The following is an 18,399-nucleotide window of genomic DNA, read 5'->3' as shown; positions in this document are numbered from 1 at the left end:
ACTTCTCACTGCCTGCTGTTGCTTCTGAAAAGTGTTGGTGTAATCCAGGATGCGGTCCTGAGCTATTAGTCTAATAAAAGCAATATATGAAAGATTCATAAATAACTAATTTAAAAGCAAATTAAATGTTTGCATAGAGTTAAAACGCTCACGCTGGGAAGTAACTTTACACTTGTGGTTCTCTATTCTGCATTTCTAGGGAAACAAGGCTTACGCAGTACCTCCCGCAGTGCTCGCTTGTCTGTCAGTCAGCTGCACCTCTGTATTGCTAAACTGTGAAGTAACTGGTTGTAATCAAACTCGGAAGAGGTCTCACATATACTGAGGTTCTTTACGTTTCCTGACAACAGGTAGTCATGAATAGGAGAGAGGGCTGAGCAGTGCTAAGGGAAGACGTACAGCATGAGCTCAGTTTGTATGGACGAGGACAATCTCCAAAGGCAAATCTGTAAGAGACCAGGCCTTATTGCTTTCACTGCAGGTAGAACTATTTGTTTAAAGAAAAAAAAAATAATCAGAGTGAAACAATTCTTTGCTCACATAAGCTGCCGTGGTAATTGTGGTTTCTCACACGTTTTCCTGTCACCGTATCCTTTACGTATAAAGTTTTATTCTTGTAGGATTGCCGTAAGCTGTGCTGTGCATCCTGTAAATTTAAAGATACAATGAGCGAGTCTCCATAAACATACTGGTCTTAAAATGTCCTGTAAAATACTAACACAAAGGCAAAATACAAATACACAAATACAGAGTGGAGACGAGATAATCAGATGGCAGAGCTTTTCTGTCACTCTCTTCCACGACCCACCCTAGCAAGTCCAACTCTCCAGATCTACGTGGGGTGCAGGAGAGGGAGCAGCTGCTTCCTGGCAGGAGCAAAGTTGGTGCCTGAGGAAATCCTTGCAACAGGTAACCTTATGAAAATTCATCTGGGCTACGCATGGTATGTGCACATGTAGCACGTGTGGCTCAGGCAGCATGATCCACGCAGGAAGCAACTAACATACGTCTTAAGACATGGGAAAAGAGAGAGGTCTTAGCACTCGGCTTGCCGGCTCACCCCGAAATGGCAATTTGCTGAAGGAGCAGCGTGCCAGCCCTGGTACCAGATTACTGACAGGGTAACTTGACTTCCCTTACAAGGCAAGGTAGCAGCAACAACACATAAGGTCTTATGTGCCCTTCCTCCCCCTTCCCACAGGCTCCTTAAAACCAGTACTGGGTTTAGGTATTATTTATTATTGCATTGAAAGGATATTATTTGATTTACAAACACAAATGATGTTATTTATTACATTACAATGCATTTTTACAAAACTTTTGAACAATAAAACTATTTTACATAAATATGACTTCCAGTCCTCTCACCACCCGTTATTTATACATATTTACTTTTCATATTTTGCCTTACTATTTCCCAGGTCTTCATAATTCCTCATACTAACATACAGTAGCTGTAGCAGCGGCTTCATCAGAGGAATTCAGTCAGCCCTTTCTTCATGGGAGCTACTGCACTTGTTATAGCACTGCAGTCCTACAATGGCTCCTCTTCTTCCAATTTCTTATCCTCCTGAATTATCATTTTTAGAAAATCATTCTCAGCATGAAGCAATCCATTAATGATGATCCATTCAAACTATTCTTGCACCCATTAGCGGTGAACTCCTTTGATTTTGTGACACCGCATTGTCCTTTCGGAAGATTTCCTGATGCGTCCTGCGTTTTCACTTTTGTGAGGTTTTTTGGGTTGTTTTTTTTTGTTTTGTTTTTTTAATGAGCTTGGAGAGATGTCATCATAACAATAAGAATAATAAAGTCCAGAGAGACTGAGGAATGTACTGTGACCACATTATTAATACTCAGAAACAAAATTAGGTTTTCTGGAACAGGTGGGTCGTTATTCGATTTTAGAAGAAAGAAAGAATGATCAAACTTAACAAAATGCCAAAAGCAAACACCATTTTAAGAAACGTGTGATCTTCTCGGCAAGTAGGTCTTGTTTTCAGATAATGATCCACAGAATCAGCAAATGAGAATTTCTTTGGTTTGTAACCAAGTTGATTTCGTGCCTTGTCTATTCGGAAAGTGTGAGTTACAGTAACGTTCCACACCTAAAATCCAAAGGACAGTTACAAAAATGACTTTAATATCTGATTTTCTAGAACTTGAATGAAAATATGTCAACAATGATATTACAATGGAATTAAAAACATGAATAAAGCTAGACACGCAAAAATATATAAATTTTGGAGTCAGATGCTGTCCAGAGCCAAAGCTTGGTGGACTGGGTGCAGGAGGAGTTTATGACACTGATTCCTCCCTTGTGAACGTGAGATAATGAACGAAGGAAATCCCATGCAAGAGATCAGCACACTTCCCTCAAACTATCTCTTCCCAACAGAGGAACGCGCAATGGGACTGGATGAATGTACTGGAGGAGAGAGGTGTGGTGTCTCAATTTTGCAGAAAGGCATACCTAAGGAGTGGAAAACATGCACTTTTGGAGAGTTATATCCTCCAGCTCTGAATGCATGGTACCTGTGGAAATGCTTACATTGCACAGTCTCACTGATTTCTGATTCCTGCTTCAGATGTAGAACTAACGTTGAAGCAAGTGTAAAAACAGATGAATTGTGGAATAACTGAAAAGCTACAGCAGAAGTTAATGAGGTCCATTCGGTGTCCTATTATGTTACATGCTGCAATACAGTAAGAGACTAGATGATAGATTAGTTACAGCATTTTGGCTTATATTATAAATCATAATACTGTACAAAACCGTAAGTTAGATCAAAATGAATTTGTCCAGAAGGTGGGATTTTTTTGCAGAAAACTGACTTTTCATTCCAATTTAGAATTATTTTTAGTGGACTTTCTAATTACTGGCTAGCCTGGTATTTTGATAGCTGCTACCACTTTGCTCCAAGACTCTTGGTCTGTGCTCGTGGACCACCCTCTTGTAACAAGCAGTTCCACAGCATAGGACAGCTCGCTGGAAATGACCATGCAGTGCCTCTTCTCCTCTGTGCCAGCTCCATGTCAGTTGTTCTGTCTTGCACCTGAAGGATGTTTCTCTGGATCATCTAATCTTCAAGTAAGGTTTAACTTCTGATGATTTTATAAGGGATGGAAAAATCAGGCTACAAAATGAGGGTGTAAGCCCTGAGTGGACTACGCCCCTATGGAGAGAGCTCTACTGCAGACACTCCTGTATGCCTCCAAACGGTGTATGACATAATTCATGAGCATTTTGGTCATAAATGTGTAAACACTCCCTCTTTTTATATATTTACCTCATTCCTTGTCAAGAAAGGTGTAAAGCTAAAAAACGGCTTTAGTATGAGGTGCAGATATTCCATCACAGTGGCTGTGAAACAGAAAGTTACTTAATCAGACAGCTGGATAACGATAAACTGAGATAATACTGACATTGCACATCCTGTGATTCCCACTGACATCCGAGGATGCAATTAAGGTGGTAGAAGACAGTGTTTAATTTAGAAAGTACATGATAGACTCAGTTTATGAATAGTCGTTAAAGTTTATCTGGCATAATTAATGCCAAATGGCATAAATGATTATTATATTAATTAACGTTCAGTTATATAACACCTATAATTCGTGTCCCTGAATTTTATAAAATCATTACGTAGCTTTATAGGAATAAGAAAACAAATTTAAAAAAATAAATAGCGTAATAATTAAGTATGTATTATATAATTTTTACCTGCTATGTGAACCAGGAGAACAGGAATATGTATCCAGGGTTTCCTGTAGCCTAATTTTTCAAACTAGAAGGAGTATAAAAGGAAATAGCAACAGAATTTGTATCAAATTGAGGGTGTCAATGAAGCATGAAAATAGAAAAATGAATATTGATAAAACAGGTAACTAAACTTTTTTCCAGTTAATCCTCCTACCAATACTGGCAGTAAGAAATGCAACTGAAACCCGCTACTCGTTCTTCAGTGTCCACCTCCCACCCTTCAAATGCAATTGGATGGTAAAGGAGAAACAATGCAATTTCCAAGGAGCAAGTCACCAAGACTGGAACGCTCAACGACATTCAGACACAGGCCCATCATTCTACTGCAGTCATTTTCCTGAAAGTCTTTTCTGTGTTGGCATGGCAGGGTCAAAAAATTTAGCATGTTCTAAAATCCCAGCCTGATGTTTATGACAATACAATGTTGCCTCTTTTTAGCTTTAAGATATGGTTCTAAAAGACCTTCCCTTTTGTGCTGCAGTTGATGGCAGAACTAAGAATTTAAAAGCTATGCCAGATGCTAACAGTAGAACTTCTCGTGCGCTGTGAGCTTGCTTTACAGAAATGCTACTGCTCTGTAGCAGGTTCTGTACCTCTCATCTAGATTCTCTCAAAACAATAAGGCAGTTATGCCTATCCAAAACCTCCCTTAAAGCCGGTGGATCTTTGGGAAACGCAGGGACAACAGGACTGACTTTAATGTTAAATAATTCAGTAATGAATGTGCACTGAATTTCATTTAGTTAGTACGGTCTTTTAGTTAATGATATGACCAGGGCCCATACAGCGCATTAGAGCTAAACGCGTGTGCAATCCATACCAAAGGGACAATCCATTCAGAAAATATCACATTTTCACCATCATGTATGTAATACGCCTGACCACTCTGTTACAAAGAAGCAGAGAAAAACAATTAGAAAAACACTATATGTAGGATGGCGTGGTTGCATTAAATTTTATGTTTCGCATCTCGGTGGACCACTCGGTGGATAAGGAATTGGCTGGATGGCCACACTCAATGAGTTGTGGTCAACAGCTCGATGTCTAAGTGGTGACCAGTGATGAGTGGCCTTCCTCAGAGGTCAGTACTGGGACCGGCACTATTTAACACCTTTGCCGGCGACATGGACAGTGGGATCAAGGGCACCCTCAGCAAGTTTGCCGACGACACCCAGCTGTGTGGAGCAGCCAACATGCTGGAGAGACAGGATGCCATCCAGAGGGACTTGGAGAGGCTGGAGAGGTGGGCCCGTGCGAACCTCATGAAGTTCAGTAAGGCAAGTGCAAGGTCCTGCACCTGGGTCACGGCAATCCCAAGCACAAATCCAGGCTGGGCGGAGAACAGAAGGAGAGCAGCCCTGAGGAGAAGGACTTGGGGGTGCTGGTGCATGAGAAGCTCAACATTCACCGGCAACATGCGCTGGCAGCCCAGGAACCCCCCACAGCCCGGGCTGCATCCCCAGCAGCGTGGGCAGCAGGGCGAGGGGGGGGATTCTGCCCCTCTGCTCCGCTCTGTGAGACCCCCCTGCAGTGCTGCCTCCAGCGCTGGGGCACCAACAGCAGAAGGACACGGAGGTGTTGGAGTGGGGCCGGAGGAGGCCCCGGAGCTGCTGGGAGGGCTGGAGCCCCTCTGCTGTGAGGACAGGCTGAAGAGAGCTGGGGGGGTTTAGCCTGGAGAAGAGAAGGCTCTGGGGAGATCTTCCAGCCCCTTCCAGTTCCTGAAGGGGCTCCAGGAAAGCTGGGGAGGGACTCTGGAGCAGGGAGGGGAGCCATGGGACAAGGGGGAACGGGTTTACACTGCAAGAGGGGAGATTTAGGTGAGATATTAAGAAGAAATTCTTTGCTGTGGGGGTGGTGAGCCCCTGGCCCAGGTTGCCCAGAGAAGCTGTGGCTGCCCTGTCCCTGGAGGGGTTCAAGGCCAGGTTGGACGGGGCTTGGAGCAACCTGGGCTGGTGGGAGGTGTCCCTGCCCAGGGCAGGGGGTGGAACGAGATGGTCTTTAAGGTCCCTTCCAACCCAGCCCATTCTGTGATTCTATGATCTAGAATCAGAACCTATTTTCAAAAGAGTAACAGAATACATAGATATGTATAACGGTGAATACATTAACCTGGTTAAAATTACTGTTTCCTCAAATCAAACAGGAAATTATGTATTTTCAAAACAGAAAAAATCATCATTGAAGTATTAGCAGAATGTATTTGCATTTGCACTGTCCATGTGCTTGTGGAGCTACATACCATTTCTGAGAATTTAGCACATGGCCTTTTGGAGAAATTCTGATCTCAAAACATCAAAAATTAAACCTATTTGAAAGCTAAAGCTACTGGGACACAATGTTTATAGTGTTTACTTACAGCTACATAACCCTTCTCAGAGGTGAGAGCCTCAGCAGCTAGTAAGTGAGCTTGTACCAGATTTCCTATGTGAACCCAGTTCATCTGAACTTTGTGATTCCCAAATTTGAAGTTAAATAGTCTCCGCTGGATATTTACCTGTAGAAATAGAAAAGATGAAACAACTACATTATTCCTTTATTACCCAGTATCATGTATTCGTTTTGACTCAGCCTGAATACTTACAATTTGCTCTATTTGCGTACAATTACAGCACAAGAAACGTGTCACAAGACAAAAGCCAACTAGTTGGTGGTTTTATAAATCAAGGACTGTTGCACCGATACGCAGTGTTAAAACATGATGACGTTATAGTGCTTGGCTGAAATTAAAGTGCGTATTTGAAAGGCAGTATTTCCATTAAACAATCAGGGATGCGAACATAGTTCTACCACGGCATTTCAGCCTTGCAGCTTTTTCTTTTCACTTAAAAGCACGGCTTGATCCTTGCCGTTTCTGCAATGCTCATATCACGCTGTTATCTTGCATCATATGACCTGTCACCAAGCTTTCCCAACAGTCTTCCCGGAGGAATTGTTAAGAACTGTAATCATGATACTTCTACTTGTGTTATGCCCTTACAACTACTTGTAGTGTCCTCCAGAGCTGACTACATAACACATACGGCTACTCGTGGCAGGTGGCGCTGCTCTTCTGGTCCATAGATGCCTGGCGGACGAAGCACACAAGTATGGAGCTTGTCACCTCCTTGGAGAGAGAACAAAGTGTGATTTTCAGATAGCTTTGATATGGCTGGCATATATTACCCGAGTTTCACGCTGTGAAAGTAAAGGATCAGTCTGACCATTCTACGCGATTCAGCTTCCTACTAACTTGTTTTCGTTTCTGCATAAAATTTGATTCAATAGCAGTGGAACACCCTGTCTTAGCAGCCTGAAAAACTGAATCCCTCTGACCATAGAAGAGCTTGAATAGGGCCAGGATAAATAAAATTTTCCTACAGGTATGCCACCTACTGGATTGACTTTTGCTATTTATTATAGATATAACTTTATAAAGTACGTATTTGTCCATCGAGGTAGACACATGCAATACCAGAAGAAGATCATTCAATTTGCTGTATTTAGACACCTTGCTTGCTTGCAGCTCAATGGCATCACAAAGGAATAGAAGAGGTCTCTTAAACAGAGGCTTTCAAATGAGTTAGCCAATTTTAAATCAAAATTAATACTTTAAGCTCTATGTGTGAATCAGTAAGCAGATTCCTCTGACTCCTGAGAATAGGCACAACTACACCTTCTATGTTAGCAAGTGTAACAGGTGGTAGGCATTTGCTCAGTAATTAACCAAGGATGCTAAAATTAAATCCCCGCCTGATTTGTTTGCCAGCTTTTCAGTTCAGAGAAATCACTAGAAATAGCAAAATATGTACGTAAAAGCAAAGATAAATATCTGCCTTGCTGTGTACAGACAGCTTTTTAGCCACAGCTATTCATGCATGTGTGACTTTGTAAGTCAACACGACTGTGATATTGCCAATCTGTTTAAGAAACTGCAATTATTCTAGCCAGACACCTGCAAGACTTTCAGGATTACGAGAATGACCTATTGGGCAGTGCTTAGAGATTGGTATTATCAGAGAATCTTGAGGTGAATGGGGAATAAAAGCACAAATACTGTATCTATTGTAGAATTGGTAAACTTTTAAGATGATTTGAAGAAGTAAAGTTAAATGTTCTGAATTCTCCCATCTATTGTTTGCATATAATCTCATATCTGTCTGGCTGTACACATAAAAAAATTAATAATCCACAAAGGGAGGAGTGGAAACAAACAAAATAAATCCTTATTTACATTAATTTAAAGTATACTATTTATTGATAAAGGAGTAATCAGAGAATGGAATAACCATTAGCACTACTAATGATAGGAAAAACCCAAATGTTTTTTATGTACCTTTGAGTAAAGTTCCATTAGCAGCAAGAACCATTTGGTCTGCAATTGCCTTTGTTCTAGAATAATGATTAAATTGCTATAAAGAAAGGCAGAATATGATCAACATTTTAATCACATTATTGCATCTGTAAAGGCAAACTTCCTGTTTATATCTGATAACTGGTTAATCTAGCCAGCTTGTAGACATCAAATGAGTAAAACCAAACTAGAAATAACATCAAGACATAGCAAAAATATACTTTGTTTATGACAAAGAAACTTATCAGACTTACATTTTAGTTGCACAAGTTTAGCTTCAGAGCGAATTTAAGTCCACTAGTATTTACTTAACTCACTTTCTGTGCTGGATGTACTGAAATAATTAATATCAAGCCAAATGTTCTGGTGGGTCATAAAATAATAATTTTATTTTGAAAAAACATCCATTTTGAATTGGAAAAAATTTTTTAAAACAGTAAGTTAAATATGAAATTAAAAATTCCGACTTTCCTAAAAATGTTTCCATTTCTTATTGGAGATATGTGGGAAGTTATAAATAATTATCTCCCAACTGTATCTTTTACTATTAACTTTAAAAATTGCACCCACCTGTATTTAAACAACAGGATTCTGGACGCAGTTAGTACATGCTCATTTAGCGATCAGTTACCCACATGAGGCTATTTATGTATCTGTCGAATTTTATGTTGCCATACTTTATATTGAAATATATACATAAAAAACCCACCGTGGAAGTTTTTTCGACTCTCAGGTGGCTTAATCCACCTGCTCCACCTCCCCCCATGCCCCACCTACCTCTGCTGCTCGCTATTACATGATCCCCATTAGAGAAAACATACGATTAGGGGCTCAGACGCATGCCACTAATGGCAAATTCCAGAAATGCTTTCTCAGAAGTCTGGGGCGCCGCGCAGGCTGTGCACAAGCTGACACATCCAACTCGGTGTCCCAGCAGGCACCAACAGAGTCGCAGTCAGACCCAGTTAGGAATGCTGGACTCGGGATGCGCATTCTAAAATGACGGCTTTTAACTGCGGGCAGCGTGCTGGGCGCCAGAAAGAACAAAGGGGAAGAGTGGCCAGAATGCACCGAGCTTCAGATTTTGGCTAGAAAATATTTGCTAAATGGTCACGGTAAAGAAGGAAATGCTATTTCAGAGCAGCCCTGAGGTGACTGTAACTACCACCTGGCCTGCAGCAAGAAAGCAAGGCTTAGGAACTTCAAAGACGCAAAAAGACATGTGATAAAGATGTAGAATTTGGTATTTAACAATACTCTTCAATGCAAAGGCTCACAGGGGCCATAATATTCAGTATTTACATCGTGGATGGTCCCCTGAAAGCCCTTCCTCTTAACATATTCTTGTTGAAGGTCACATTCCACTTTTGTTAGTAATCTTTAAATATGTTATCATCTCACATCTGTCTAGTTATAGCAGATTAAAGCCACTATAATTTGAATATTTCTTCACTGATCGTGGGTCAATTTTTATTAATGAAAAATAATTTCATGGAATTTGATGTGATCTATAGTAGAACAGAACAGCCTTCAATAATCTATCCTTTAGAGCACAGTAAATGCCATGGTATCACATGAACAAAGTACCTTTTCCAGTGGAAAATATGGCACAGTTTCTTCGTCTCCTTCTTCAATAGGATTCCCTCCAAACACCACATTCACTGTACTGGTATATATCAGTCTAGGGATATTTCTTTGTTTGCAGGCTACAATGGTATACAACATAAATTATTTTAAAACAAAAATAAAGAGTGAGAAACTACACACGAACCGGCAGCTTCTCTTTTTGAAAACAAACATTACGCCTATATAAAAAGGTACTATTTTACCTTTAACTTATTTAATACAATATTATCTTTCATTCAGCTGGAATTTTTCATCCCAGATGCCTGCTATGTAAATATTACACATCGTGGTCACCAAACATTTTATGATTAGGTACCTGCCACTACCAAATCACCACTGGACCGCAGTCTTCAGCTGGGTAGAGGAATTATCTTGGCGGGGGGGAAAAAATTCCTCCTTTACTTCAGAAGCATTTCTTAATACATGTTCATTTTACAAATTGAATAAAAAGAAGATGAGTAAGAACAATTGTTTGGATCAAATAGCACTGAAAACTCCCTGCTTCTTTCTGCGGGGGTAGTGCTGTGGAGAGCAGCCTGTCCATGGAGCGTTATTTTGGCCCTTATTTCGGCAGTGCGCACAAGCAGTACTGCTTCTGGCACCCCAGTTTCACGGATGCCTGTGCAGGTAAGTCAAGTCACCTAAGAAAATGTTCTAGCTCTCTCTGGTGTGACAAAACTGTATTTGTCTCAGTCGGTTCATAAGTGACAAATGATGTGTTAGCAAGAAATGCATGCCGTTAGTGTATAATCAGTAGTACCTTAAATACAAACGAAATTAGTATTATTTACAAAACAAAGTCTTAATTACGGGTTTCAGTCAGGTGTTAAGACGTTATGTCTAAATTCTGCTGCATATTTATCATGGCAAACTTGAATAACTTAACTTCCCTTTTGATTTAACAATGCTGCTAAAATTTAAGTGAATATTCAAAGTCAGGAATTTTTAGAATCTACAGTGCAGTCAGTCCAGTTGGCTCATTGGCTCATTTTGAAAATAATGAATGTAATTACCATGTTGTAAGTATTTGGAAAAAAAACCCAATAAAAATATCTATTAATAAAATGTAGATTAACAGGTTCACGCCCCTCCCAAGACTCTTGCTTTGTTGGGAGCCTGCTGAAATTTGACATGATGTATTTATGTGGGTTCAGAGATTGGGCTAAGAAGAAGGGAATATGTGGCAACCTCTTCCCTCCAACTCATTTAGAGTTTTACTTGCCTACCATGTCACTCTATAATTATTCATGCTTTTTGCAGTAATAATCTACAGTAATCCACAGGCAGCCTGAAAATGGGCCTAAATTAAAACTGCTTTTGACATTTTGCTTTTTGATTTTTTTTTTGCTGCTTGTTTTTTTTGGCGAAAAGCAAAGAGAAATTAGCTTTGGTATTTCCAATAGACTTTGAAATGTTCTTTCTAGAATTGAATACACAGAGAGAAATCTACTAACATTTTCCAGAGACAGTAGTCAAAAATCAGTATATAATAAAAAGAGATCCCATTTAGATAGATGATCTATCTGAAAGGATAGAGGATTTTCTATATTAAGGTGATAAAATAATAGCTAAATATACTTACCACATTTATGGCTCCTGTTACCAAATGTTTACAACACAACGAACAGTACAATATCTCTCATGTTATTTCTACAAGGAAAGAGGATAACACTTCTCCATTACACAGAATAAAGAGAAAAAATAACCAGTACATGGAGGAGGGTTTAAGTTGGTCTGCCAAGGAACAAAATCCAGGTCGAAAACCTACGCCCAATTCTCAAACCAGTGGCAAATCTCCTACCGGTTTTAATGGGACCTGCACACCTAGCTTTACATCCTACTCTGAAAGGAGGGAGAGAAGAGCCTCATTTTACTGCCAAATCAACACAGAAAACATCCAATTAGAAGTTTTTTTAATTCATGGTTTGGATCAGATGCAAAGAAGGAACATCAAGGTACATACCATCAATTATTATTTTTGTGCCTCCGACATTGATGGATTCAATCTGGTCTTTCTTTTGAAGCTAGAAATAAGAGTTTGCGCAATATCTAATTAATCGAATGTCACATTCACGATACAATTCTTACAATCGCCAGATCTAGAACAGCTGTGGCCTTTTTGTGATGTAGGTGTTAGTTCTCTGTCCTTCTGACATACAGTGATTCCTAGCGGTTCTCATTTTTATTGTCTTGTTCAGTGTATAAATAAATAAAGTTGAAAAATGAAAGATAAAATGCATCTGGAAGGAAATTATAAAGCTTAATTTTTCTGTCGCACCCCAGATAATCCACGATACAGAAACAGGCTTTACAAGCAGGGGTTATGCTCCCTGAAAGGTTTCACAAATTCTTGTTCCAGTGGCAATCTGTCCTGTTCTTAGAAATAAATTAGTTGTTTCATGACTTTTTTTATAACACCCTCCGTGAATATCACTGTTATTTAGCATAACTATATATCGAGTTGCTAGTCTGTATCCTCATGACTGTGCGTTCACAAGAAGAAAATGCATCAACGTTAATTCTAGAGCAATATTGTCACACTTCTTCAGATTGGAGAAGAAGGATATGCCTTCTTATCCAAGCTCTTAAATCTATGATCTCATTTTTCTAGAGTATTTTGTGTAGTACATTAGTTTCATGCTTTGACATTTATTATTTTAGGAATACCTGCCTTGTTGCCTGCATGGATGACCTGACCTTTATAACTAACTTCTGCCTGACATAAATACCATATAATCACATTCTTTGCTACATGCAGACAAATTTTCGCTTTCACAAGAATAAAGAAAGAAAGTGTTAGGAAAATTGTACTTGCTTGTTCTAATCCTGACATTCCACACGCAGCCACATGAAAAACACAGTCAACTCCTTCACATGCTTTGAACACTGCATCATAATCCCTCACGTCACCCTGTAAAATGAGAAAAGAATGGATTTTTGACTAATAGAGCTCATTAAATTCTCTACAGAATTAGTATTAACTATGGCTTTTAATGAAAATCTAAAGTGATTCTGATCTATTTTTCACAATACTTAACTAGCATTAAATAAAACATAAACATGGAGAAAAATCCATGACTAAGATTTTTGTTAGTATTTTGTTGCAAAACAAATATGACTCTTGTTAGCTTCAATTATAATACATATTTTCACACTTAGTCCTTCAGCCTGCAGACTGGCAAAACTTGTTTGACTTGAATGGGAGCAGCACATGCTCGAGGGCTGGAGAATCACAGCAGGAAGGGCTCAGCTGTTTGCCATGGAATAGCCAAATAAGAGAACCCCTTTTCTGTTAGCACCCTGAGATCCAACTTGTGCAATCTGGACAAATGTCTCTTTGCCCACCTAAGGTTTATTGAATGATAAATTTAATTACCGTTTTGTACAAGATTAAAACAAAAGAGTACACACGATATGCATTTAGTACTGTATTAGTATACATTTGTGTATTACAATCACATTATATGAAGTGCTATATAGTACTGCATACTGTACTATATTAAATACACAGACACTACATCTAGTATCAAATGCTACGCTGTGCTTCGAATATTGTGTTGCGTTTTTGTATACCGGGCAATACTATATGAAAATACTCCACTTTCATACAGATGTCAAGAAAAATAAACCACCTTTCTTTTCATAATTATGATATTTCAAAATATTTGAGATTATTCCGTTTCCTGTAATGAAATTGATAGAATGATCACAAAAGAAATGGCTGGATGCAATATTAAGACGTCATCTAATCAGTCTTTAACTCTCAATTTTTTTCTTCTGAGGTTGCCAAAGTATTTCACAAATATGTCTGACTTACTCTTCTTACCTTCAATCAAATGCTAAAATAGCTATCCAGTATAAACAACATTAGCAATCTCCAAACCACCGATCAAGGCTCAGATCTCTGAAGTGACTTATTACTTTATTTACTAGGACTCCCTAGTTCCATTTTCTAGGAAATTCACCTATACTTTGTAATGTTTATTCTTTTAAAATTGGATTATAAAAAAAAATTATTCTCAGAAGATAGTTTGTCAGATCTCGAGTCTTCTTTAAAAGACACAAATTGTCACCAGTCAACCAACTTAAATCAAATTATGTGGATTTACACCATTATCAAATCAAGCCTATGGTTTTTGACTGGTTTCTCAATAATACTTTATCTCTCTCCCATATTCTGTAAAAGCTGTTTGTGAAATCGAACAAAAGACCAACCATCCTGAGTCAGACTAAAGGTCTGCTTAGCTCGGTATTCTGCCCGCTCGCAGCCACGCAGAACAGTATCACGCATCGCCCTTTGCCTCCCTTACTGTCTGTCCCACACGGCGATGCAGTTAGAAGGAGAAAATCTGTCATCACCTCAATAGCCCCTGGGACAAGGATCCTGTGATCACGTTCAGCTTTGCCATCAACTTTCTAGTGTTACTGGTGGTGTCGAAGAGCTCTCGGATGAGATCAGCTGAATGGTACCCAATGTCTAGCTGGACCTTGTGCAAGAGGACAGGAGCACATACAAACTGCTAGTGCCCACTGCGTAGCCAGAACCCAAAGCTGAGTGGATGAAGCAGCTGTGAGGAGTTGGTGGTCCCCACATCAGGGGGGATGTTGTCCTCCACAGATGGCTGAGCCATTAAATATTTGAGGTCTCTCTTATTCCACCTCTTTTGCAGACATAATAATTTTCTCGAATTGTTAAGAATCGAAAGGAATCAGTGCTCATAAATGGGTGCCCTGGGAAGAACAGGAACAGGGAAAGCATATGTGACACTTCCCTCCAGAATACTTCTACAGTTTCCAAGTATATTCTTTCAGAGATTTCTTGAGCCTAATTTAGCTAGCTTACTTAGTAATCTCCAGCGGAAGTAAGTTTTTGTCAAGACTTCATATGTGCCTTTTACCCACTGCATGAAAAAATAACTTTTTATTTGTATTGAGCTGATGACTCATTTCACCTGATGGCCCTTCCTACCTGTACTGGAAAGGACAGTCAGTCCTTAACTGTCTCCATACCGCTCACACTTCGTAGAGCTCTCCTGCTCCCAAGTAATTTCTTTTCCAGACTGGAAAGCCTGCGTTTCCTCAATCATTCATGGCACGGCAGTCATTCTACATTTGTGATCACTTTTATTGCCCTTTCTCTCGCCTTTTTACTCAAAGTAATTTCCCTGAGCAGTAAACTTTGTCACTTCGTTGTTCACTCCTTCACCTAGGTGAGCTATGAATGTGTTGAATGGCACCTCCCAACACAGGACTCTTCATAACTTCACGGGTAACACTGAGAGAACTGACCACTTGGACTCCTGTTTGCTACCTCTTAATCAGTTACTCATGCGTTTCAGGACCTTTTACAATGACTTCTTACTGTCCTTAAAGGCTTTTCAGTAAACACTTATCAAAACTCCTTAAGAAGTCTTGGTAATGTGCATAACTTTCTTTCACTGCTGTTAAACATGTAATTTCAACCTACCTTGAAAAAGTCTGCTCCATTTGGAATTTCCCATTGAGGCTTCCGCACATCAAACAGAACAACAGCAATTCCTGACCTGACAAGAGCACATCCCAGATTGTATCCCAGATAGCCTCCACCTCCTGTCACCATTGTCTTTCTGCTTCCGTTAACCAGTGGTCCAACGCATGCATTTGGTTTGCTCTCACACGGTTGGCTGCTGTGGAGCTCTTCTGTAGATCCTTCTTGCATCACGGCTGCAAGATAGAAGATCTCTTGAAAATTCCTGCATAATACTCTGAGATCCAGGTAATTTCAGTAAATTTCACGTTACAATGCTCCTTTTGTGACTATACTATTTTTATGTATATATTTTTATTATCTTAACATGTTTAAAAATGTATAAATTCATCATTTTGGTGATGGGGTTTCTACCCGCAATGAGGAATAAGTCTGAATACTTCTATATTCCAAGATTTTGTCTTTTCCTCATACCGACGAGTTTCATATTATATAGAAATGATGAGAAATTACAGGATTTTAGAGACGTTATGATTACCTAACCTTAACAGGTATGATTACATTTTTGAATGCTTGGTATATCAAACATTTTATCCCTGAAAACTCACTAACTTCTGATATATTAATGCCAAATAGATGTTAGCCTACTAGTCAGGAAAAAAAAAAAAAAGATAAGGAATATAAGAAAGGATTGATTCTGCTTTTAAAAACTTTATTTCACATTTGGGTCACCGTTCTTCAGTAATGATAAAAATTTGCTACCATTTGAAATTTTTCTGTTTACACACTAAATACATTTAGATTTATGCCCAGTACTTACTAACTTTTGTCCATATTGTCCTCATAAGGGCAGTCATATACAGCTAACCTGGCAAGGAACAGAAAGGATAAGCCACCTGCCCTGTGGGTTCATCTGCTTGGGAAAACCAATTAGAATATCATTCTGTGATAAGCAGTTCTACAGGAGATACTCATCTGTACTCCTTGCTCTGTATTAAAAATGAGTTTATTCTACAATAATCACTTTTCTTTAGAAATTCTCTCATATTCTGCAATTAAAATGACCGGTATTCCAGATCACAATATACTCCAAGAAATTAGTCCAGTTAATTTTCCCACATAGACAGCCCCTATTGTCCTCACTCCTTGCATGGCGTTTGCATGTTAGGATCTAGGCTCTTATGGCCCCAAACAGAAATCCAGAATAAACACATCTGAATCGAGTCACTGTAAAGTGGGAGCCAAACCGGGTGCCTGCCAGTCTAATACAGGAAAATAGACCCAGTTCCTACAGATTATTAATGTTTTCTCATAGTTGGAGTGGGTGCTCACAGCAACATCCCCACGCACGGGAGTGCATCATCTTCCACCGGCTGGGCACAGGCAGCTAAGCGTCATTTGCTCTCAGTCATCTACAGCAGGGTTGAGCAGAGATTATGCAGAAACTGGGCATGACTGGTGACTGGCAGCTGCATCGCTTCCAGGGTGAAAGAAATACTAGAAAAGCAGCAGAAAATGCAACCCACAGCACACAAAGTTACGGACTACTTTTGCTATTGCCTAGTTAATTTTTTATAATTTTTTTTGTGATATTTTTATTATTTTATGTGCTGTTTTTTAGATTTTAGACACAGGGAAGTAAGTACCAGATTCTCCATGCCGTTACACTGTTTTAACACCAGTACCAGCTCACTAAATTCAATTAACTGAGTGGCATAACACAGTGGAAAATACGAGCTCCTTATGTTGAAAAATATCCTGACATTTCAAAAATGAAAAATAATTCATATTTCCAAAATAAAATTTAAATTAGAACTAATATAATAAAACTAAAACAAGCATGCCTCTCCTGTTCAATCAAGCAGATTTAAATTCCCATCTCTAGATTCTCCTGCACAGTAGTTTTAAGCCATGTAAAATTCTTTTGCCTTGACTTTTGTGAAAAAGCACCTTTTTATACACTGTAAAGAGAACTAAGGTCAAGCTTGTCACGTATGACATAAAAAGACATATTTGAAAAATGACATATATTTGAATACTTGTCATTAATATCTCCTTATATTCTAAGTAAGCTGGAGGTTGTATCAAAAAGTTTGAAGATTTCATTAGAAATCTCTTTCTTAAAAAGCACTATTAGCATTAATATATTAATCTCGTTCATGGAATTAGAAAACTATTATAAAATTTTGAATGTAAACAATTTCCTGTAAGAAAAGACTTATTTCCAGTATCAGTAACTTCCTTGTTTCTCTAAATTTGTAGGAACTATTCTGATTTATTTATGTATTCTGCATGATGAGCATAGTCACATCTTATGCAGCGCATGCGGTGTGAGTTGCTCTTAGCTCCCCTGCTGTCATTCAAAATATTAGAAATGCAGAAATTACTTCCCATAGAAAGTTAGAGTCAAACATTTAAGTTTTTTTTAAAATAGCTAAAGAAGTAGTAAGTACCCTTTGTAGAATCCTGGATGTCAGCGTTCTCCCAGTCCTTCCTGTCCAAGTAATATGGCGAGACTTCTCTTTGCTGGCCAATTAGTAACACAAGGGCATCCGGTACTCTCAGACAAACAGATGTTCACGTGTGCCCAGGCCCTTTTGCTGTTCCTGCCCCTTTGTAGCTGGTGGCTGGGCTAGGAGCCAAAAAAGGGCAGGGCTTAATTTGTACATAATTTACGTTCCTTTTCAGGAAAAAAATGAAATCTTTTCTCCACAACAGACCCTTCTAAATAGGATGGTATCTCTTACTGTTACCTGCTAAAAGTATTGATAAGACACTAGACAACACAAATATACTATTGGTACCATCATTCTGTAGATAAATGGTGCCAGATTACTAAGGCATCTCACACTGTTTTTGAGAAGTACAGAGAAAAGGGGTCTTTACTAAAGAAAAACAGGAAAGAAATTCTGAACACTAATGTTTGAAAGTGAACCCCTCTCAGTTGCGTGAAACTTTGGTAGGATCCATCTCATCCAGCAGCAGAGTGAATGGGAACACTTTCTCCTTCTACCTACAGTTTTCAATCTAAATTTCTATAAAGAGAAGGAACAAAAATCTTGTTTGGCAGTGGTACTTAGCAGTTTCATCCTGACTTTTCTATCTTCACCCCCAATCAATTCATGTATTTGCGAAGAGGCTCAGCCGAGTTGTTCTCCAGCTTCCAAGATGGATGAAGTACAACCATCAAACTAACTGGTACACAACAGA

The 18,399-nt window shown here is 39.1% G+C and overlaps 1 protein-coding gene across 1 annotated transcript; it reads right to left on the bottom strand.

Moving 5' to 3' along the window:
* Positions 1 to 1,901: 1,901 nt before the first annotated feature.
* SDR42E2 (short chain dehydrogenase/reductase family 42E, member 2) lies at positions 1,902 to 15,420 on the bottom strand. Its single transcript, XM_054212572.1, has 11 exons — positions 15,190 to 15,420; positions 12,538 to 12,633; positions 11,686 to 11,746; positions 9,684 to 9,802; positions 8,079 to 8,154; positions 6,787 to 6,869; positions 6,123 to 6,260; positions 4,587 to 4,652; positions 3,728 to 3,791; positions 3,294 to 3,367; positions 1,902 to 2,111 (listed from the first exon to the last, which is right to left on the bottom strand). Exons 1-11 carry the CDS (start codon positions 15,418 to 15,420, stop codon positions 1,908 to 1,910), a joined length of 1,212 nt encoding a protein of 403 aa, XP_054068547.1. The 3' UTR covers positions 1,902 to 1,907.
* Between the last annotated feature and the right edge of the window lie 2,979 nt (positions 15,421 to 18,399).

Source organism: Rissa tridactyla, chromosome 8 (genome assembly GCF_028500815.1).
Source record: "Rissa tridactyla isolate bRisTri1 chromosome 8, bRisTri1.patW.cur.20221130, whole genome shotgun sequence".
NCBI classification, from domain to species: Eukaryota; Metazoa; Chordata; class Aves; order Charadriiformes; family Laridae; genus Rissa; species Rissa tridactyla.
The sequence above is the reverse complement of the archived record's forward strand: the minus strand, read 5'-3'. Positions and strand labels throughout refer to the sequence as shown.

Excerpts from the sequence above, each read along its gene's own strand:
- SDR42E2 (XM_054212572.1), bottom strand. The coding sequence starts at position 15,420 with ATGCAAGAAGGATCTACAGAAGAGCTCCACAGCAGCCAACCGTGTGAG. Across the intron at positions 12,634-15,189 it reads ATGGAGCAGACTTTTTCAAG|GGTGACGTGAGGGATTATGA; the intron begins GTAGGTTGAAAT and ends CTCATTTTACAG. Across the intron at positions 2,112-3,293 it reads CTTTCTTGACAAGGAATGAG|GTGTGGAACGTTACTGTAAC; the intron begins GTAAATATATAA and ends TTTGGATTTTAG.